This window comes from Asterias rubens, chromosome 2 (genome assembly GCF_902459465.1).
Source record: "Asterias rubens chromosome 2, eAstRub1.3, whole genome shotgun sequence".
In the NCBI taxonomy this organism is placed as follows: Eukaryota; Metazoa; Echinodermata; class Asteroidea; order Forcipulatida; family Asteriidae; genus Asterias; species Asterias rubens.
Window position 1 is genome coordinate 32235 of NC_047063.1, and position 24192 is coordinate 56426.

At 38.1% G+C, this 24192-nt stretch overlaps 1 protein-coding gene and 1 long non-coding RNA gene across 4 annotated transcripts; one reads left to right on the top strand and one right to left on the bottom strand.

The window, feature by feature from the left end:
• The first annotated feature begins 451 nt into the window (after positions 1–451).
• Positions 452–8769, top strand: LOC117305056. Its single transcript, XR_004520642.1, has 3 exons — positions 452–870; positions 6173–6370; positions 8727–8769. It is a non-coding gene; the product is annotated as an uncharacterized LOC117305056 (long non-coding RNA).
• On the bottom strand, positions 6295–19795 carry LOC117305037 (N-acyl-phosphatidylethanolamine-hydrolyzing phospholipase D-like). 3 transcript variants are annotated; one of them, XM_033789743.1, is made up of 6 exons: positions 19650–19795; positions 16897–16962; positions 12840–13922; positions 9479–10116; positions 7256–7370; positions 6295–6444 (listed from the first exon to the last, which is right to left on the bottom strand). In XM_033789743.1, exons 3-6 carry the CDS (start codon positions 13893–13895, stop codon positions 6313–6315), a joined length of 1941 nt encoding a protein of 646 aa, XP_033645634.1. In that variant the 5' UTR covers positions 13896–13922; positions 16897–16962; positions 19650–19795; the 3' UTR covers positions 6295–6312. The 3 variants fall into 3 exon arrangements, with proteins under 3 accessions (XP_033645634.1, XP_033645651.1, XP_033645642.1); XM_033789760.1 differs by lacking the exon at positions 19650–19795 and adding an exon at positions 19023–19630; XM_033789751.1 differs by lacking the exon at positions 19650–19795 and having other exon boundaries at positions 16897–17076.
• Between the last annotated feature and the right edge of the window lie 4397 nt (positions 19796–24192).

The window sequence follows — 24192 nt, forward strand, 5'->3', positions numbered from 1 at the left end:
CATCATTATTTTGGGGGAACACTTTGCTAAGATTATGTGAACTGGTCATAAGTTTTGTTCATCAGAATTGAACTTGAGGTTCAACTTGCTTACTAATAACCAGCTGACACACTTAAAGGCACTGAAAAGTATTGGTAATTACTCAAAACAATTGTTAGAATAACAACTTAGTTGGTAATGAGCAATGGAGACCTATGATAGTATAAAACATTGTGAGAATCGGCTCCCTCTGAAAAAAAACATAGTTTTTGTGAAAGAGGTAATTTCTCAATAAATTAATAAAAGACTTCAGCTGATGCATCTGAAGCACACAAAGTTGTGCAAAAAAGGTTTTTTCTTCTTTCATTATTCTCTTGCAACTTTGACGACCAATTGAGCCACAGTTTTTAAAGGTTTGTTATTTTATGCATATGTTGAGATACACCAAGTAAGAATTTGACAATTATCAAATGCCTTTAACAAGAATATTTTGTATTTGAAAGGGACAATATAATATTTTAAATGCTGTAACTGCTGCCTATACAACCAACACAATAGTGAATGATAATACACACATAATTAATCAACAACAATAGCTGGGTATACAAGTAAATGGCAACTACACAATGTCATCTCCCACCGGTGATGTGTGTATACTGTTGCTAATTTTTTGAACGTTTCTCTTACGTTTATCAGTTTATCCCTTGTTGCATATGTTACAGTTCAGTGGCCACGGCCAATCACCTGCTGGCATCTTAGGAATTTTGCTTAGGGTGTGGCGAGACCATATTCCGTACGCAGGTACCTGGGTCATTTCTGTTCCTGATTTCGTTTGAGTAAGTTCGCCGTATTTTCTGTAGTCATTTCCAGTTAGTTTTCATTGCCGATTTCGTAAGTAGTATATTTCTTCATTGTTTAATATTTAATGTCACTTTTATAAATGTATTGGTTATTGTAAATTAGTTCCTGTCTATTTCGATGATTCGGGCCATATGGAGTTATTTTGTGGTCCATCCAAAAGCTGTTCTGTAGTATTTACTATTTAGGATCAAAAATTATTTGGTACGCAAAGGTTTTATGGTGCCACTGGCAAAGTTGTTTTATTCTTCAAAGTCCTATTTTGGACCCAACATATTTCCCCACAGTTTTTGTTCTATCAGTATGCCGACGTAAACCCCCAGAAACCCCTGTACACCACCGTTACGTCTCGATTTGTTCAAGCCTTTAATGGGAAAAGTTTCCGCATGGCGCCACCACTTTTTCATTCGATATGAAATAATAAAGTATCTAATTTACCTCATTGATATAATCTTTCTGGAACTATTGATTGTTCATTTACTTATTATCTTTCTGGCAACCTTCTATTGTATTTTCTTTAATTTTCGGGAACCTCTGATTGCTTGTTTTATTTAAATACCCTTCTTGTATTTTTGATTTTACTAATGAGTAAATTATGTATTTATATATTATTTATCTATTTCATTATTTGTTATTCTAGTTCACCTGCTCCTCGCCGAGTTATAAAATCAACTAGCGGGTCGATTAACACAGTTTGTCAACCGACTGTTCAATGATAACATCAACGTGGTGACATACATTACCATTGTTATGTAAAACAATCCATTATTTACTATAAAACAAAACACACCTTCCATACACAGGATAGGAATGTTCCAGTCCAATGTACTTTTAGAAAACACAACATAAATGCTCCGCACAAACCCCTTAAAAAAGTGGACACTATTGGTAATTGTCAATGACTAGCTTTCACAGTTGGTGTATCTCAACATATGCATAAAATAACAAACCTGTGAAAATTTGAGCTCAATTGGTCGTCGGAGTTGCGAGATAACTATGAAATAAAAAAACACCCTTGTTACACGAAGTTGTGTGCTTTCAGATGCTTGATTTCGAGACCTCAAATTCTAAACTTGAGGTCTCGAAATCAAATTCGTGGAAAATTACGTCTTTCTCGAAAACTACATCACTTCAGAGGGAGCCGTTTCTCACAATGTTTTATACTATCAACAGCTCCCCATTACTCGTTACCAAATGAGGTTTTATGCTGATACTTTTTTTTGAGTAATTACCAATAGTGTCCACTGCCTTTAAATCCTTAAATCGGTGAGAAAAGTAGTTACATGTGGAAAAAGACAAACCTATAACAGTGACAATTATTTGAACTGGTTGCAGTGGATAATCTGTGTAGCCCTATAACTCACACAGCTAATAATCTTAATGGGCAAGACATGAAAACAACTCTTAAAATGTGGTTGGGGAACTTGATGCAGAGCAGTCATTATTTGCAACCTGTAATCAGGGAGATTTTGGTCAAGGTTGAGCGAGTGATTTAACCCAGGATGTATTGCATGCCTATAGGTAACTAGTGGCTGCAATATTGACTCGTGCTTGACAAAATGGTCGCTACTAGAACTTGCCCCTAGTTTAACAATAATCAATAACATTATACGTAAAAATTACATTCAAAATAATAGGGAAAATTTTCAGTGCAAACCGAAGGCGTGTACATTGTAGTGTTAATTAACACTAAAGAGTCTATTTCACCAAATCTTTGTATTTATTTTGCACAATTATCAAGAACATTTGTCGTTTTTATTATGTTTTTACTAAAGTAAATTGTACACTGTGACGTGTAGATTCGTAAAAATAATCAACACTTTCATCAATAGAGTGACGTCTGGTATTAACACACAAAAAACTGGTTACCTCGAATTGATAAGAATGTGCATAGACTATACGGTTTCTATGGGCCAACAATCTTATGTTCTGTTACCATGCTAGGGTTAGGGATAGGGTTGGAGCTATAGGATTAGAGCTAGGGTTAGGGTTAAAGACACTGGACACTATTTGTAATTGTCAAAGACAAGTCTCATTGGTGTATATCAACATATGCATAAAATAACAAACGTTTTTTCAACATCTCAAAAAACGCTACAAAATTTTCACAGGTTAGTTTTATGGCATATACCTACAACTATATAGGATTGAAACAAACGGTGGGTTCCATTTACCAAACGTTTGAGGGCTTACTAATTGTAATAACTATCATTTCATGTGAGTATGTGTAGTGGTGGGATGTGCGCATTGATCGGATTGGCACTACAACCAGCTCCCATGATGTATCATTATATCCTGAATCAGCATTTGTACATTCACGTCAGCCCATCCCAGTAGTCTTGGTTGAGACCGGATGGACTATGTAAACAATATTAACTTTTTTGTTAAGCGAGTGCATAAACAAGGAAATAGTCTACACTGAACTTGTACATCGCTTATGGTGTATCAAACAAAATCCACATTTATTTAAAGACATTGGACACTATTGGTAATTGTCAAAGACTAGCCTTAACAGTTGGTGTATCTCAACATGTTCATAAAAACAAACCTGTGAAAATTTGAGCTCAATTTGTCGTCGAAGTTGAGAGATAATAATGAAAGAAAAAACACACTTGTCACACGAAGTTGTGTGCTTTCAGATGCTTGATTTCGAGACCTCAAATTCTAAATCTGAGGTCTCGAAATCAAATTCATGGAAAATTACTTCTTTCTTGAAAACTACGTCACTTCAGAGGGAGCCGTTTCTCACAATATTTTATACCATCAACCTCTCCCCATTACTTGTCACCAAGTATGGTTTTATGCCAATAATTATTTTGAGTAATTACCAATAGTGTCCACTGCCTTTAAAAGGACAGTATACGTTTGGTAATCACTCCTAAAATTAATGCCAATGAAATATTTGGGTTAGAAGCCTACAGCAGCTTTCAATAATACAAAGCATTTTTAGAAACATTTGACTTTGACGCACTGTGGTTATGTAAAAAGATATCAGTGTGTAAGCCCAAAGTTATCGCAGAAATGTTTCTCAGAAGTGACATATCAACATATTGTCCACTTTATCCACTGAAACACATAGCACTCTGGCATGGTGACACACATGCATTATCACAAAGCAACAAATCTAAGACCTATACAAGTGACAAATCACAAAATGTATTGGTTTGTACACAAGCTCTGTGTGCACTCTTGTTATTTTGTTTTCACAAAGTGACGAATGTGTTTAAGAATTAAAGGGACACTTTGCCCTCAGGATTTTCATTTAATACTTTTCAAAGTCATTGTACACAAATTTAGAACCTACATGTATTAGGAGAAACTTTCATCAAAAATATACCAAGAAAAAGCAGGAAAAGAATTATAGGTTAAAGGTCAGCTAAATACACAACCAGTCATTCCGGCCCTACTGCCACTGATCATAAGGCATATCAAAAATAGAATGGCCCTCTGTTGACCATTGTGAAATCATATCAATGTTTCATGGTGGAACAGGGGTCCAAATAACAAGTCCAAATAAGCGTACCATAGGTCTCACAAGAGTTTAAGTTTTGCTAGCCATGCTAGGTCTCGTTACAGAGTTTAAGCTTTGCTAGCCCCGCTAGGTCTGGCAACAGAGTTTAAGCTTTTGTAGCCCAGCTAGGTCTCGTTACAGAGTTTAAGCTTTGCTAGCCATGCTAGGTCTCGTTACAGAGTTTAAGCTTTGCTAGCCATGCTAGGTCTCGTTACAGAGTTTAAGCTTTGCTAGCCCCGTTAGGTCTGGCAACAGAGTTTAAGCTTTTGTAGCCCAGCTAGGTCTCGTTACAGAGTTTAAGCTTTGCTAGCCATGCTAGGTCTCGTTACAGAGTTTAAGCTTTGCTAGCCATGCTAGGTCTCGTTACAGAGTTTAAGCTTTGCTAGCCCCGCTAGGTCTGGCAACAGAGTTTAAGCTTTTGTAGCCCAGCTAGGTCTCGTTACAGAGTTTAAGCTTTGCTAGCCCCGCTAGGTCTGGCAACAGAGTTTAAGCTTTTGTAGCCCAGCTAGGTCTCGTTACAGAGTTTAAGCTTTGCTAGCCCCGCTAGGTCTCGCAACAGAGTTTAAGCTTTGCTAGCGCCGCTAGGTTGCTTTGAATCTTTGAAGAGAGAGCCAGCGCTCAAATTTATAAGAGTAATACAATAATAAAATCCCTGTTTCAAAACAATTTCTTTGATTTATAATGTTAGTATTTACATATTGATGACGATGGTGACGATATGTACATGTAGGAAAAAATATCTGCCACTTTCTATTTTAAGAAGGTGGGAAGTCTGTAAATTACTGCTTAGAAATCTCATTGCTAAGCAAAAGTTGAATGGGGCACCACTTGCAACGTTTCAAACTTTGTGAAATGTTGTCTGGTAACCTGTTTCTGCTAAGCCCGATTCTTCTGTGCTTAGCAAGTTTATGTGCTTATGGGTGCCCGGAAATTGGACCAATTTCCCCGTAAGGTGTTTACAGTGTTTTTATGATCAAGAAATCCTGTAATCAGGCAGGTATTTTATTTTCATTTCATTTGATTTATTGATTCTGGTTGTAAAACCAAGAACTCTCAGAAAAGTAAACTTAATTACTGTACTAGCCAAGAACCTAATGGAGAGAAGACAAGGAAGGCAGGCAGTTTGAAAAGTAAACTTAATTACTGTACTAGCCAAGAACCCCATGGACAGAAGACAAGGAAGGCAGGCAGTTTGAAAAGTAAACTTAATTACTGTACTAGCCAAGAACCCCATGGACAGAAGACAAGGAAGGCAGGCAGTTTGAAAAGTAAACTTAATTACTGTACTAGCCAAGAACCCCATGGACAGAAGACAAGGAAGGCAGGCAGTTTGAAAAGTAAACTTAATTACTGTACTAGCCAAGAACCCCATGGACAGAAGACAGGGAAGGCAGTTTCAGTTTTAGTTGTGGGAGAAAAACCCTACCATCAATGATTTCACCAAACTCTTCCTTACTTAGGATTAATCTTAGGACTTAACAATAGACGTAAGTAAGGCGCATTGAACCCATCCTAAGTTAGGACGACTTACGCGAGACAGGATTAACCTTGAGTTTCTTAAAAACGGCTGCTGGGGAATTACTTTCTCAAGAGGGAAAACCCACACAATCATGTAGGGACTGAAAACCCAATCCACTTAGTGCCCCGGTGGGATTCAAACCATGGTCCCAGACGTGGAAGGCGAGGTATGGGCTAACCATGACAGACGTGGAAGGCGAGGTATGGGCTAACCATGACAGATGTGGAAGGCGAGGTATGGGCTAACCATGACAGACGTGGAAGGCGAGGTATGGGCTAACCATGATTTCTAACTAACCATTACAGACAAGCTCACTCTAGCTGATGTCGGAGTCTCTGAGAGTGCACTCAGGACGTGGAAGGCGAGGTATGGGCTAACCATGATTTCTAACCAACCATTACAGACAAGCTCACTCTAGCTGATGTCAGAGTCTCTGAGAGTGCACTCAGGATGTGGAAGGATCCTCCTCTGCTGATAGAAGTCTCGTCTCTCCATGCTTCAAGGTAAAGAAATCCTCATCAGTCAATTCTGCCTTATCTAAGGCTATCTTGAGATCTTCCTTTGGGGCCAGGTAGTGCTAATTAAAATAGAAATGACAAACAGAATGGAAACTATAAATAGCTGATCGGCGACAGATGTAAGGAAGGTAAAATATCAACAAATGCAGTGTCATTTCCTCAGTAGATCACCAACAATTAAATCTATCATTTGATATAGCGTATCGTAGGCATAGAGTTATATATAAGAACTAGAGGGCGCGCTAACCTGTAAACGCGGACCAATATGCGCGCATGTAGGTTGAAAAAACAACATTGCATACTGTGTATTTATATAAACACACTGACGAGTAGGCCTACTTCATAATCACTGCACGTACAATGTTATTGCAAAATGGTTCGCATTTCTCCTTGCAGTCCCGTTGCGTTTGTGCACGCAGCGTCATCAGTGCGCCATCTAGTTCTTATCTATAACTCTATAAACATGGGGGAGTGGTTAAGGGGACGAGACTAAAGCGCTGGGGTCTCTAATCTGCTGAGTGTGGGTTCGAGTTCCCGTCATGACACTTGACACTTAAGCATAAATCACTTTTAAAACCATTATTGCTTTGTCCTTTTGGAAATATTAGGCCTGAGCTTACTAACAGCTTGTGCAAATTAAAGACAGAAATAAAAGCTTCCTTTGAAATTCTATGATACATAACTCCTGATAATAAAAATACTCATTAGCATAAACTATGATTAAATAAGGTTTTAAAAAGTATTTTGTAAACTGTTCATAACTTCAAAACCACACAAGCTCTTTTCAGAGCCAACACTCCTAAAAAAAGATATTGAACATGTTGACTTTTTATTTATAGTTTCTTGCTATTGACTGAACATGTAACTTACCTCTTTGCCTAATTCAAACGTCCCCCAGTGTATTCCAAGTGATTGCTTGGCTTGTATGTCCAGATGAATCTGAACGGCTTCAGTTGGATCCACATGCTGTGGACTTAGAAACCACCTGAGCATAAAAAACAACATCAACAATTAAAAAAACAGTTCTTAAATTGCCCATCAGAGGAAAGTCTCAATGCACAACAATGAACGCAGTTCAACAAACAGGTATACTGTTGGGAGTGGTGTAATAAGTAGCAATGTTGAATAGCAATGTTAAGTTAGATATAGTAGGCCTAAGATATAGATAGATATAATAGACATAGATAGTATTATCGTCCACATTTAAAAAAGAAAACATGGAAGATTAATTTGAACTGGCAAATGGATAAAAAACTAACAATATATATTTCTACAATATGTAGGAAAATAGTACAACCAACAGTGAAATACTAGCATTAATGCTGTAATTACGCATTGATTGTTTTTGGATGGATTAATTTTCATAATTTAAATTTTTTTTACTGGAATTGTGTTAAATTTGTATGCACTCTCAAACAGGCTGGTCCTGGAGAGAGCGCAATATAAGTTCAATAAATTATTATTATTAATATATAATCAAAATACCACATAAAAAATACCTTAGCATACCAAATACAGGATACACAATCAATCAATCAGAAGAATTTATATAGCACCAAAATCAACAAAATTGTCAAAGGAGCTCAAGACAGTTACATGGAATTAATACACAATGCACTTGTTGTACAAGATAACTTTCAAGCCGTTTCTGGAAAATATGAATATTAGATGATAAAAAGAAACAAGCAAATAAAAAAGTAAAGGTGATTGGGTATGACTAGTGAGCTCAGTGGGAAAGTGGAGGCAAACAAGTACAAGTAAGTGCCCCTCTGAGCAATAGAATGGAGTGTGATGGTTGTACACTTGTAAGTTACAAATGCAATTTATGTACTAATTGTTGAAATGGAATCAATTTATCAATATGTGGTAATGAAAGAAGACAATACAAAAACATAGTAACAATGGGGCGGGGGGGGGGGGCCTGAGATGGACTGGCCCTCTGTGGTAGGAGCGCCCAAAAAGCAGTCACGATTACATATAATCATTGAGAATGGTTGTCAACATGAAACAAAGTATACCTTATAATAGTCAAGTGGAAGTCAATTAGGAGAACAAGCAATTAATGCACAGTAAGATGACAAATTTTGGAAATCACAAAATAATATCATAAATTGGGGTTGAACAAAGAAAATTTGACACAAGCTACATGTAGGTTTGATTTTATACAGGTGCATAAGCAGAAAAGTATTGCTTAAAAAGTTTCTGCTAAGCAAACATTAGTAGAATATTAGAAACATTGTACATGAGAAATGTCACTTTGGCTGGTAACCATATTCTGGTAAGCATTATTTTAATAATAACATTAATAATAATTTAGGGGGCTATTCATCCTTATTCGCAGCTAAGAGCTAAATTGCGAAGGACGCGGCTACAACGTGTTCGAGAAGCTGGCATGCAAGGGCGCCTTTGGCTGCCAGCCACATCAACCCATTATGACCACGGAGCACCGCCAGAGATCAAAAGTGTTTGATTTTCCCGCTGGATTTTCCCTCATGGCACAGCAGAGAATCAATGCACAACTCAACTCACATATGGCCCTGGCCTTATATCGAACCAGGGTTCATGAGAGCATGCGCTTTACGCACAAGCCAACCATGCCCCCCCCCCCACCATGCCCCTCCCCTTTTTGGTGCCTAAGCAGCTCTATGAAATTGGGCCCTGGACTTAAACCCACACCCTCCGGACTAATGTGCTCTTAAAGGAACACGTTGCCTTGGATCGGTCGAGTCGGTCTTTGAAAAGCGTTTGTAACCGTTTGTTATAAAATGCATATGGGTAGAAAGATGTTGTAAAAGTAAATACAATGATCCACACAAACATGCCTCGAAATTGCACTTTTTCTTTTACCTCGTAAACTAACACGGTTGGCCATTTATTGGAGTCAAATTTTTTACTCCCATAAATGGCCGACCATGTTAGTTCGCAAGCAACAGAATAACCACGCAATTTAGCGGCAAATTTGTGTGGATCATTGTGTTCTACTTTTAATACATCTTTCTAATCATATGCATTTTATATCAAACGGTTACAAACGCTTTTTATAGACCAACTCGACCGATTCAAGGCAACGTGTTCCTTTAAACACCTACGTACCTTGGTATGTAAGCCCCAATGGGTATAGCAGCTACATCAAATGGTCCGTAGCGTTGACCAATCTCCTTAAACCCCTTGCAGTACCCTGTGTCTCCGGCAAAGAAGAAACTATGGTTGGGTCCGATGATAGACCAACTTCCCCACAGACTCTTGTGCTTGTCAAATGCCGTCCTCTGTGACCAATGTTGGCTGGGTGTGAAGGCAAATGTCACATCACTGTGGTCGGGGATGCAATTCTCCTGCCACCAATCAAGCTCAATTACATTCTCCACACCGGTTTGAGTGAACCAGTCCGCTAGACCCAAGGGTACAAACCATCTCAAGTGGCTCCCAAATCGGTTATTCAACGCCACGACTGTTGGCAAGTCCAGATGGTCATAGTGAGAATGGCTAATGACCACGGCATGGATCTTAGGAAGCTGGTTGACTGTACAGGGTGGCGGGCGGAAGCGGTAGTAACCAACTAAGGATGCAGGTCCGCAGTAGTCACTAAAGATTGGATCAGTGAGGATGGTGATTCCATCCATCTGAACCATAACGCTAGCATGACCAATCCATGTTATGTTGACACCTGAGGGAGGAGCAGCATGGATCTTGTGAGGGTCAGGGGTCAACACTGGTAGCAGTTCATCAAGAACCTGTTGGAAGTGGAGAAGAAAAATAAAAATGTGTAAGTGTTATGATTTGCTTTAAGCTGCCTAATGAAAAATCCCTAATCAAAGATGGCAACTGCCACAAACCTTTACTGGTGTGAATAAACACGACTGAGGGCACTATAACGGTATCGTAATAACAAGGTTACTTATCAAATCAGCTTTTCTTGTTTTGTTTTTTTCCAAACAGATATACAGAAAGGAAACAGATGGTCCCTTACATACAGCAATTAGATACATCAGCAAAATGGATTCACAAAGGAAGCTAGGCTTTTAAGAACTCATAAGTACAGATTCTCCAAACTACCCAAAGCAAAAGGTACACTTACGCTTTGTTAAAGTGAGTTTTTAAATGTAAGGGAATACATTTAAGTAGTCACTCTACCACTCCAAAAAGTCTGCATCTTAACAACTCGTCACCTTTCCAAACAATTTTATTTAAACATAAAGTTTCCTCTTTTGCTTTGTAGCTCAATTAGAGTACTTGAGTATGACCTACATGTTGAATTCAGTTAATTTAGTTTATAGTCGGACACCATTTTAAAAAAAAAGATCTTGTCGCCATTTGTTTACCAACGTAGACAAACTTTTGCAAGATCAGCTCATGATTAATTTGCAAATTAGCTCTTGTACTTTGAAAATGATAACTTTGAACCGTTAAGCATACACGCCCTGTACCATGATTCACCTCCCAGACTGCAGTATCCCTGTCAGGCAGGGACTACCCTTGACCTACAGAGTTATTCCTTAATTATCTTTCAACTCGCCCAATATCCAACAGAAAAACAAATCCAATTAGCTGTGCAGGCACACAATAAACCCCTGACTGCCCCCCTCCCCACCTTCAAAACAACGACGTCCCTTCTTTAAAACTGGCAGACATTTAAAACAATGACGGACCTCCAATGAGGGATCAATTAATTCCCTTTAAAGTTGACGAACCTTCAAAACAACGATGAACTTCCCCTTTAAAATTTATGAACTTCCGAAGCAATGACGTCCCTTCCCTTTAAAGTTTATGAACCTCAAAACAAAATGACATCCCTTCCCTTTCAAGTTAAAGGACTTTCAAAACAATGACAGATTCCCTTTGCTCATGCTTTCTTTGTTGTACAAACAGTAGTAGAAGAAGAAACATTGCAACCACATAATATTTTGTGCAATAATGCCCATGAAGATGTGACAGCAGGCCCACAAAGTAACTTAACCATCAAAATGACTCAGACCAATGAAATATCAGCAAAAAGCTAGCCGACTTGAAGGCAAGCTGAGTAACTTAAGGATGATCAAGGGTTTTTACAATCTTAGTGAATAGCATAAGGCATGGTGATGCCGTGACACACTATATGGATGTCAATATAGATTACTCATTATCATTACCTTAAAGACACTGGACACTATTGGTAATTGTCAAAGACCAGTCTTCTCACTTGGTGTATCTCAACATATGCACAAAATAACAAACCTGTGAAAATTTGAGTCGATTGGTCGTCCAAAAAAAAAAACCATTGTCACACGAAATTGTGTGCTTTCGGATGCTTGATTTTGAGACCTCAACTTCTAAACTTGAGGTCTCGAAATCAAATTCGTGGAAAATTACCTCTCTCTCGAAAACTTTGTCACTTCAGAGGGAGCTGTTTCTCACAATGTTTTATACCATCAACCTCTCCCCATTACTCGTTACAGAGTGAGGTTTTATGCTGATCATTATTTTGAGTAATTACAAATAGTGTCCACTGCCTTTAAATACTGTATAGTGGAACTGATTGAGGAATATATGGGGATTGTGCCTTTGATGAGACAAGAATTGAATTTGGCTCACAGTAAGGCTTGTTATTTTATGCTTATGTTGGGATACACCAAGTGAGAAAACTGGTCTTTGACAATTACCAAACGTGTACAGTGTCTTTAAAACCCTGAGCCTGAGGCAAATCCATGGTTGATCAAGTTATAGCAGGGCTCCAATTTTAGACTGGATTGCTAGCCTGAGGCCAGTAGTCTTGGTGTCAGACCAGTAAACTTTATGTATGACTGCAGACTAGTTTGACGATCGTGTGTTTTCTAACTATTAATTAAAAAAATATACCTCACTGTGCAATTATATCTTCCCAAAAAACAAAATGTTTAAATGTTGACTTTGATAGGGATGAACTACCGTTCAGTTGATTGATTGATTGAATTGTTGTTGATACATAAAGATAAAACAGGTTTTCTTTTACATGCCATAACAAACGATGCAAAGAATTTGGTTTTCCTCATTTTCATTCTGGACTTGAAAATATACATTTGGGCAAGTAAACTTTTTGAGCTACAAGGCCTGAGGTCTTGAGGATTTTCCTCAAACTTTTAGCCAGACAGTTAGCAACAGAGATTAGCAATACACACACACGTATGGGGTGCATTCTTCTACCAAACAATGCAAAAGTTTGCCAACATACGCCCATTTTCAAATGAAATAGCTTCAAAATAAATATTTTTTTCCTTTTTAATAGTGTACAATACATTAAATTACACTAAGTGTAACTTTAGTATAAATTTTCTTTTTTTAGAGCAGCTGACTTGACTTTGCTCAAGACACATGAAGTTATTTCTCATGTTTTCAACCTGGTCTTGTGCAAAAAGATTGAGCCCATAATTTTTGTTCACCAGTAAGCCCTCCGGAGTCCCCCGAGCAACCCCTGCTGCAGTATTGTGCCAAACATACTTACACTTTTGGATGGGATGGTACCCTGTTTCCTCATACAGGCCCACCGTATCACATTCGCCAACTTTGGATCCCTCCACGTTTCCCATGGATTGACAAAGCGCCCATTCACCATCTTAGAAGGAGTAACATCTTCTAGCTTTCTCGGATCCAAAGTGCCAAAGCGTATCTTATCATCCTGTAGGACCTTTTGTCTGCTGGTGTTTATATCAAAGGGTGACATACAAGCGCTGTACCGAGCTGTGTTAACGGTGGACTCTGGTTTAACCTCACTCCCAGGGATGACTGCAGGTTGAGTAGCCCCTGGGGGTGTTTGGTCATCCTCCTTCTCAGTTCTATATTTACTTATGGTGGTGTAGCCATCTTCAATGTAGCCAAGGGCATCAAATCCCTGGTTACTCTGGTTTGTGTTGCCACTAGCAACCAGTTCAGTCTTCTTCATTATCACTGTGTCCGCAGACGGTTTAGGTTGCCTGCGACGGACAGCCATGTAGTTCGGGACTGGCTTGGGGGTATCTGTCGACTCTGCGTCCAAATCTTGCTCGAATACTGGACATCCTCCGCTTGCAATGCTACTTCTGAAAGACGGAGGGCGACCAACAACAGCAGGAGGCTCCATATGAGGCTCAGGTATCTCAGCATATGGATCCATGGTATTCAAGGAATCACCTTGGTGCGGATTATCTCTAATCCGTTTCTCAACCAGTAGATCTAGATCAGGTTCTGATCCTTTATTTGAATCCTGAGTTCCAGTAGTGGGTAGTCCTGCATGAACTGTCGACACTCTACTGTCATTGTCAAAATCGATAGAGCCTGAAATACTATCCCCTAGACCAGAGACTGCCGTGTTCTCTAAGGTTTCCAGCATGCTCAATGGGTCAGAATTTGAAGCATCCATCGCACCTTCCATGGGAACTACTGGTACTGTTTCTTCAATCTCATGATCAGGGCGATACACCAAGTAGCTTTCAAGCATAGAGTCCTGGAAGCTGCTTCCACCTAAAGATCCCAAACCTTCAAGGTTATCCAAAGGAGCTGGTTCATCATTAATGTCATCCATGACTGAGAGTTGCGTTTACTTCATCCACTGAGGAAATAAACAAACACAAAATCACTAGTTAAAATTATTGTTTGGTGGGCAAGACACAAATTGTGACAAACCCAAAATATCTGTCCACCGACAATTCACAGGACAGAGGACTTGACCTAGTTCTGCAGTTTCTTCCTCGGGAGAAACTCCTTGTCCTGACTTTAGGAGTATGTATACGAACAAGCACATCAGAATCTTTTAAGACTTGGCCAATAATTTTCCGGAGATGGAGCGAGGAAGTTACCAATCACGGCTACAATCTCAACTGACATTCTGCTATTTATAGAAAAGTCTTCTGGTACCATCACCAAGTTCAGAATGTATTTCACACAAGTAGAAATTTGACATAAGGGCACAAAAGGTCATCCATATTTACCGTTGACGCTATTTTTTCTGTACTTCAGTCATGGTAGTGACTACTAGCCATGTGTTTTGAAACAAGTGATGCCAGTTTGCCCATCTGATTCAGTTAACTTTGCGATACTCTACGAGGGTGAAGCCTTTTCACTTTAAAGAGGAAGGTCATAAGTGCAATCCTGTAGGATCTCTCAAACGTCTACATTGCCGTCTGCCTCACAGGAATAGAACCTTATACTATTGGTGCCCAGTGGTACGCAGGGATATGACAAAGGCTAGACACTAACCGAGCCACTGAATATGCATGAAGCATACCAGTACATGTAGCTGGCGTTAATTGATAGATTGTAAATCCCGAGGTGCATTAACACGAGGTGAATCATTTTCCTGGCTGCATGCACATGATTTTGACGGTTTTTCATGAAGGCTGTAGTGTATCGGGTTCAGTGACTAGTTTGTTAGATAAGGATTTGTTAGATATAGAGTGGTGACTGGATAGGTATGATAGGTTCTTTCACTGCAGTAACAGTCCTTTTAAAAGCATGTTAATTTTGTGCAATGTATTTATATGTTTTGTATTTGTAAACTAATGCCAGCTGACATGCTACATTTTCTTCAACTTTTCGAATATCTACATGCAATCTGCTTAGCATTTTTTATTTAACATGTTTAGTATTTAACTAATTGTTTTAGATATTTTGACGCAGGGCATTTGGGATATTTAGTCACCAAAAATCTCAGGTATTAAAAGTGAAGTTTTGAAGACAGATGTCATTGTCAGGCAACAATTTTTTATAAACAAAGAGTTTTAACAAAGGACGATTAACTCTGGGGTTGTTTAAAGGCAGTGGACACTAAATTGGTAAATAGTCAAAAATTAACAAACTTTACTTGGTAACGAGTAATGGGGAGCTCTTGATAGTATAAAACATTGTGAGAAATGGCTCCCTCTGAAGTAATGTAGTTTTCGAGAAAGAAGTAAATTTGATTTTGAGATCTTAGGTTAAGAATTTGAGGTCACGAAATCACTCATCTGAAAGCACAAAACTTCATGTGACAAGGGTGTTTTTTTCTTTCATTATTATCTCATAACTTTGACGACCAATTGAGCTCAAATTTTCACAGGTTTGTTATTTAGTACATATGTTGAGATACACAAAGTGAAAAGACTGGTCTTTGACAATTACCAATAGTGTCCAATGTCTTTAAAGGAACATTACAGAATTGCTTTTTATTAACAAAACAGTTGCTGGCAGAGTAACCTGTAGATAAAATGCAGTTGCTGGCAGAGTAACCTGTAGATAAAATGAATCTGTCCTTAGTTTAACTTACAAAAAGTACCTTTTTAGAAAAACTTAATTGAACAGTCTTGTTAGCATTTAACTCAAACTCAGGCTGTGGTTTGTTGCGTGCACTGTTAACCCCATGGTATGTTCCTTTTGTTGGAACCAGCCTTTGTTGCACACACACAACACTTTTTGTTGTACCATTAGTTACTTTGTTCATATGGTGGAATGTTTCTTTCAACCTTTAACTAGGATTTCACAAGGCTTAAAGGCCTAAAAGGCCCGAACAATCAGCTACAACACTTTGATTGTAAGTGTCCCTTTATTTTCAGTTTAGCAGTAGATCAAAACCTGAGAGCAAGAGGGTGTGTGAGGTTCTGCTCTAGCCATCAGCCAGTACATGTTCTTGTGCATCGGTTGGCATACAGTTTCAATGAACTCAGCCACCGAGGAAACAAACTACTATTTATATTTAATTATCAAGAGATATTACTTTATACCCTAATGGTGTCCTCCAGCTGAAAGGTTGTTGTATAGGAGTAGTGTACTACCAATTCAGTTTCCAGTCAGCCTTTGGACAACCACAATAAATGAACCTTAATAAATACTACGACTATATAAGTATAGAGAGATACAACCTGTCTGTACCAAGAGCTGGAGAAGAGTGAGGGTAAATTATTGTCCACATTTTTTTTTATATGGCTGTGTACACTAAGCAAAAGGATTAGGATCTGCTTTATAGGCGTGCACAAAAGGACTTAATAGGCTTTTATACTACACTGGGGGTTTTGGAGTTCATTGTTCACCATTTACAGCTGACATTCCCAGAATGGTCATATACAAAAGGGGAATGGTAAAAGTCACACAGTGCAAGCACTAAAAGCTAACACATGCTTGGCAGCTGTTAATGGAATTCACTACAGTCTTAAAACCAACGCCCAATCCAAATCTTAATCATCTTTGGGAACTGACAGACTTGACTATTTATTAGAGGTTATTAAATTTAATTTCACACTTCCTTCAAGTAAAGCCTTTTCAACACATACTGGTTAGTCGATACAATCATTTTGATTAATATTAATCATTCTACATACTGCTTGGGCTCGTATATAGGAATATCTTTATCATTGTAGTGTACAAGAGAAAACCAATTGTGGTATCTACAATGGCTCTACTTTTTTCAAATTGAATGATGCATTTTTTCATTTCATGACCGTATTTTTAACATTACAAAATGAATTTGCTATGAACGACCTTATAGTGATGAGTAGTCGATTTATGAGAACGATTGATTGTTTTACAATGACTACTGTCATTAGTTTACTTACCAGCAATTTACCATTCACTCTAAGGCTATGATGTCCTTAATGCGAGAAACATCTCCCTTAATGGATCTGCAATGCACATAGAATCAATAGATATTAACATTGCTTATCATAATGCTGGCACTTGTGTGCATTGGTATACAGTAACACCACATAGAATATTGCAAATAACAGACCAGGGGAATACCAGTGCCGTTATGCCTAATACCAGTGCCGTTATGCCTACATACATCGTCATAATGCCCTGGTGATAAGCCTGATATAATTGTCTGGGTCAACGAGCCATAATGCCACATGGGACAGTAGGCCTATTATTTGTATTGTCAATATTGCACATTGTTGCACACCTACATGTATATGTACACTGTATGCACCTTGTCCTGTTGTACTATAATACTTAGTACTCATGTAACATATATTGTACACAGTGAATGTGTTCATGACTAAGCGGTTTTCTCCTGTATTTTTAGGGAACTCCAGGGCCACAGATGACATTGCCTCTGTTGCCCTGAATATAGTCATGGTGCCCCTTCGAAAGTTTCCCAGGATTTTTAGATTAAACCAAAGGAGAGTAACTGCACATGTAGGAAATTTCCTCATAATTAGCAATTACCAGCATTACTATAGTGACGGAACACTTCGCTATCTCGCATACATTACTTCAATCCCTTTTTTAAGTGTGATAATTTGTGGCCGACATTTAGAACTTTTTATTCTATTGATTCGTACCTCTGTCATTACCTTCAAGCCCAGCCCAGCTGGAAAAGGCTTTGAATTTTGCAAGCCAGGCCTTGAATAAACCTACGACACACACAGCATTTGCCATGGTGTCGTGTGCTTTTACTTTGGTGCATTTTGCAAAGTTCAAATACAACATTTCCTCATTGCTGTGCCTAAGCTTGGGCGATATCACGATATTATCAAATATCGTGATATTAATTTGGACACGATTTCGATATCGGATGGATTTGGTTTTAATCAAAATATCGATATATCGCGATATATCGATTAAATATCGCGATGTATTTGCTAGCTGAGACATCTTGCACCCCATAGGTTTGGAGTTAAACCAGAAAAATAGGTCATTAGAACACCTCTCTTATGCTAGGACTGTCTCTTCTACAACTTTCACTTGGAGTTTTAAGACTGATGTTGTCAAACTTCATTAATCGCGATTATATCGAATATCGCGAAATATTGTCGGCGATATATCGTGAATAAAATAAATCAATATCGCCCAAGCTTAGCTGTGCCCCTGCAAGGAAGACAATTAAGACCTGCAACGCCTCCACAATACTTCACTTTATAATACAGACTAAAAATATTGATCTGTCAACTCCTTGTGCCTCTTTAGTATACTAGCCTAATGGTTGTACATCATAGAGTAAACCTTACTCTATGACTAGACTATGGTTTAACATTCAAGCTTATATGAGAATACTCCAACTCCTATTAACTTTAGAAAGGTCAATACTCAACTCCTGGCTGTTTGAGGCTAAGCCTAAGAGGTCACAGTGCAATAAGACCCTGGATGGATCAACTGGGTCAACCAAACAAAGTACAGAGTGACTAGATATAACCATAGAGTAAGGACGGAGTAAGAACCATGCTGGTTGACGTGTATGACTAGGAGGTCAGCATGACTGACCAGTGCTGTCTTTGCGAACGAGTGAGTGAGAAGCACAGTTGAGCTGGGTCAGTTGGGACTGCTCCCAACTTGAGTGTTACAGTTGGGACAGTCCAACTATATACCAAACAGGCCTCCCTGCCTCCCTGGTCATTGCCTTGGTGCCCTTCAAAAGGGAAGCTTTGACAGTATAAATTTACAATTTCGCCATAGGGTAGGCCTACCCAAGGAGAAAGTGCCTTGGTGCACTTGCCCTTTCAAAAATGTAGTATACGGGTCTAACCAGGGATCTAGTTTCTAACTATAACTAGAAATCTTTCACAGTGTAGGAAATAGGAGCCCAGCTGCTGTGTATAACACAACATTGCGTTGGAGATGGTTGGAGATGGTTGATTGCGTGTTTGTGAAGGAGTTTACTGTTTACAATTAATACTAATAGTAGGCCTACTACTACTTTACTAGTAATCGTTACTTGAGTTACATGTAGTGTACTACTTTTCACCTTAAGTTTTTGCCCAATTGCAAGATTTATCAGAGGACCAACCAAAGACACGTCGAAGGTTAAGCGTCCTAGAGTAGACTCCTTCCTCTATCTCCATGTTCCTAGCTACCAATCTGTGTAGTTTTGTCCCACCCATGCCTTGTGACAAAAATAAGCACTTACTTTTTTTTACACTATATTTTATTAACTGTAATTTTTGTAAAGGATAAGTTTCCTTAGGATAACCATGGGATATTAACTTAAACGTAACAATTATATAATGCCCTATTATTATACAGCATAATATTAACATTTCATGACAAGTGTCGGGTGGTCTGTCTATCTTATCTGTTCGGTACTGCACACAAACTCTACTATTATTAGTATTAATCGATTAGGACATCGATATAAATTATGCTGGTTGAAACACAAAGATCGCGCGGTGTTCAGAGTTTACGCCCAAGGTATCCTGCGCAATTTTGTATATATCGTACCATTATTGTCTTCAACAAAATTACACAACGCGCGATTCTTAAAATCGGTCATTTTCAAAGATTGCGCCCAACCAAGTGCGTTATGCCGTGCGCATGCAACTGAGACTGACAACATGGACAAGCATTTGTTGTGAAAGATAGAAAAACAACCTACCAATGTAAATCTACTCATGCATGCCCCCCTGGAAAGCTACAGATATGATGCTCTTTTTCAGGCCTGCACTAATGCAGTGCATGCGGTGGTGGTGGCTGGATGAATGTTGATGGTAATAATAATAATGGTCGCTGGCTGTCAAAAAAATGTTGTTACGTATTGTATGCAAAATCGTCACAAGGTGGCGCTATAATAATAATAATAACTTTATAAAGCGCACAAATCCAATTAAGTGCTCAAAGCGCTAAAAACAAACAATAACATTAAAAATAACAAAAATTTAAACGTAAGCATAAGTTGAAATAAAATCTAGAACATGTGGTATAGACTACAATACAAATGCAATATTTAAGAAAACATCGAAAGGTAACAAAAATATAACAAAATCAAACCATTAATTGACTTAAACGCCTAATTCAAGAGATGTGCTTTAAGTTTTGTTAAACTTATTTTAAACGGATGATTTAACTAGTGCAGACAATTTGCACTTAATTTGTATTGATTGGGGTGGGGGCGGGGCGTCCGAGGGCACCCCTGCTGCCTCAACCAACGGACACATCCTTGTAAACAATACTTCATCGTGGTATTATTTTATTCAAACTGCAGGCCGTCCAAACATTGGTTATCAGAGAACAATGACAACCGTGGCATGCAGTAGGCCTACCACAACGGAATTTAGTTTTATGTTTTATTTATATATAAAAAACCGTCAACGGGCGGAATGTGCTGAAACCTATACAAACAACTATGTTTTACTTTATATTATGGACTACTAAAATAATCGTTGTCATTAAATATAGGGCAAGAAGGCCAAATATAGTTTTTGTCATAATTTTCACAACTCCTTATTCAAGAGTTATACAATAACGGCTGAACACTATCAACAATTGATACAAAAATCAGCCAATGCATTATCCATACACTTATTGTTCAATTGAGCTGGTACAAAGTGTGCCAGCAGGAAGTCCATGTTCGGTGGCTCTTTTGTAAACATGTGACGTCACGGGTTACAAAGCCGTTGAAAAGGGCACTATATATCAACAAAGAAACAATCTTATAATAGTTTCAATTTGAAAGCTGAATACTGCCGAGGAATATTACTGCATGTTCGTACCTTTAATTATGGTCACAGCAGTCACAATGGCCCGGTGACAATGACAAAACTAACCTTTGTTCGCCACTTGTTTTCATTATATGAAACGGTTGGCTAAGCGGCGTTAGAAAATTGAAGTTTTAATTAAAAACTGTTTGAAACATCTCGCACTATGATAAAACATTGAGAGTCCAAGTACATACCTAGTCGGCAAGACATGTTGTGACATGTAACTAGTTTACAATAATTGATCAATAGTTAATGAGTGATGAGCAATGATGGTCACAACAGCTCGGGTAAATAACAACCAATGTTTGTGATTGAACTTCACGGTTTGATCCATACAAAAATAAACTCCAAAGATTCTAGGATGCATGCCCACCATACATATTGAACTATACAAACCGAGCTTCCACTCTCAAAATAAGATTTAAACCGTTTGACTGGAAAATTAAAATTGTAATGGCTATCTTGTTAGAGTAGGCACTGTACACGTTTTGGTACGTTATTATTTTGTCAAAGACCAGTATTCTCACTTCCCAACATACATGTATGTACAATGTACATAGAAATGTCAAACCTGTGAAAATTTTGACTAGGTCATCGAAGCTGCACGAGAAGAAAGAAAGAAAAAAAAAACTATTGCATTAATTTGTTGTGCATGTGCTTTGCTCTTTACCAGGTAAGTTTTTAGAGTATTTATCTAGTGTCCAGTGACATTATGCAAATTAATTGTCTGTTTTTTGTTTAAAACGGCAAAACCAATGATCTTGTCATGTTGAAGTCACTTTCGCCATGCTAAAATGCACCTAATTCATACACGGTATCAACGGTAGGCCTACTGGTATCATATTGAGCCGTTTTGACGTGTGTGAAAATGTTTACCAATATTATTGTTGTTTGTGTTTTGTGCGCCTTTTTCGGTTGAATCATCTCCCGCCTTTTCCTTGATGGACATGGTCGAGAAATTCCCACAAGCATATGACGCTAAACCACTATAGCAACCATCGACCAATAAGGATGTCGAACAAAGGCAGATTTGAATGGGTTTCAGATCATAACAATAATTGACCTCGGCGATGGAGTGAATAGAAAGCAATACACGGTTGATGTGTACGCGTCAGTTAGCGTATAGCGTCCCCTCTAATACAGGGACACAATCAAAATCTAAGCATAAACACAGTTGACCGTTGGATGCACTGCAGCTCGATCAACACATCTTTCTCTCTCTTGATTTACAAGAACCAGATTTGAACAATGCCGCGAAGAAGTACTCCCTCCAAGAAGAAGCCTGCTGCTTCTAAAGTCAAGATCGCCAAGAAGGGAGGTGTGACCAAGAAAAAGGTCGCCAAGAAACCGGCTGCTATTAAGAAGAAGGTGACAAAGAGTGTTCCCAAGACCAAGGGAAAGAAGAAAGTCACGGCAAAGAAGTAACTGGAGTTACTTTGACAAGAAACTCATTGGCAACATGTTTCATCAATGGAGCCGTTTTTTCTTCTGGGTAATCTAAAGTGTGCTTCTTCTACAAGAGTTATGTCTTACAAAGTAGTTCTACAATGTTCGCCAAACATCTTCCTAGTTTCACCCAACTCTATCAAAATCGGCCTTCGGATGAGACCTCTTCATTTTGAGACGGAAACCCAGGCTGTCACAACAAAACTAACCCTCATTATCCTCACTGCGTCAACCTTAAAATGGGTCAAGAGTACGGGTCACCGATCGGTCACAATGAACCAGTACTGCAAGCAACAATACACAGCACCTTGAATTGTCACAAAATGAATACCTGGCCTGGAGCCAAACATCTTCAAGAAACAAAATGGGTCATCTGCGTCATCTAGACTACCACTCGCCGCACTGAGATATGGGATGATAGAACTTAGACTTATACATCAAGGTCTTCTTCGCTAACCAATGTTTGGGTAAAATCACTGGACAAAATACGGGCTACGGCAGGTGCACTCATGGACCACTGAATGCACATGTTCACTAATTGGAAATACTGACATTTTTTGATGCTATGCTATACTGAAATGCGTTTTAAAAATTCCAATGTTATTTATAGTATAAAAACATATCACTGGCGATTTAAAGTACATCAATGATAATATCATATTGGTCCCAATGGTAATCTAATGCAAAGCTGAAGTTCATAACCTGAAATTATTGTCAATAATAATATTATCCTATACCATCACTATACCTGAACACACGCTTTGCACAAAGCAAAATATTGTGCTATATAATTATTGCCTCAACCCGTAAAAATAATCCATAACCCTGACCTCATAAATCGCACTGCATTTTGTATACAAAATGTAATGTGCGTTTTGACCCTGCTGTTCCGTTTGCAAAACCAATCCAGTCATGTACCAAGCACAGCCGTATGGTTCAATAACAAAATAACTTCAACATCGTGGAAGTATAAAATGAGTATGTCCTCTTTTAACGATAGCTCACTAACACAATAGGTTCAGAACAATGTGGATAAATAGCCTAAGTATATTATTCCAACTGACTGTATTTCAAATGTGAGTTATTATTTTGACAAGTGGGTTCACAGTTGTGGTTTTGGATGTAGGCACAGGTACATTTTTGACACTTTTTTCGGACTTTCAGTGGTCGTTTTATTTTGTGGTTTTATGGTTATTTCATAGAAAAATATAATATTACGAGTGTTAGATTTTTGTGCTGCTTAAAAACACGTTTGGGATTTTCAGTGTTTGTTTAATATTGTGTCGTTTAGGCACTTGAAAAAAAAAAGAAGTTCGTTGCCTCATGACACATAAAGAATGATGTTTACTAACTGATGAGGATATGAAAATGAATTCGACAATTCCAGTTTTGATAATTATGAACAACATTCTTACACAATTGATTTCACAAATATTGATTTTGATGTCTGAGGGCCAAAAGCTATGGGCCTTATACGGCAAGTATATGACAACATACACTACTCTATATGTAGTCAAGAAGAATATACTATAGATAGTCTAGGTTTTATGATTTGAAACCTCGGGTAGACGTTTCGGTGGAAAAATAATTATTTAGTTTGATTTGAATCTGAATTAGTTTTCTTGTTAGCTTTTGTCAAAAAAAAGAAAAAAAATTGCAAAGAAGGTTTACAAAGAAGAACTTTTTAATGCACCAAGAAACATGTACTTTGTAAGAAACTCACGTACGTTGTATTTTTGTTCCGACCAGCATAACCAATGTTGTAGGACGTTAAAAGCCTACCCCCATGTTAAAAGTAATGTTCTTTACAACACTTGAGACCAACTTGCTATTTGTTTTTCGAATAACAGATAAACTTCAAATTTGAAATTAAAATTAGAAAATCTAAAACTAACTTCAATCTGAAATAGTTTTTATTTCTATAAACTATTTATTTCGGTCTGCATAAATATAGCTTTACAATAATATACTCGTATTTATTGAAGTTTCGTTTCA

Bases quoted from the DNA above. Each gene is read 5' to 3' on its own strand.
- LOC117305037 (XM_033789743.1), bottom strand. From the start codon at position 13,895: ATGGATGACATTAATGATGAACCAGCTCCTTTGGATAACCTTGAAGGT. The intron at 7,371-9,478 runs GTACGTAGGTGT...TTTTATGCTCAG, and splicing joins ATTGGGGCTTACATACCAAG to GTGGTTTCTAAGTCCACAGC. The intron at 6,445-7,255 runs GTAAGTTACATG...TATTTTAATTAG, and splicing joins CGTTTGAATTAGGCAAAGAG to CACTACCTGGCCCCAAAGGA.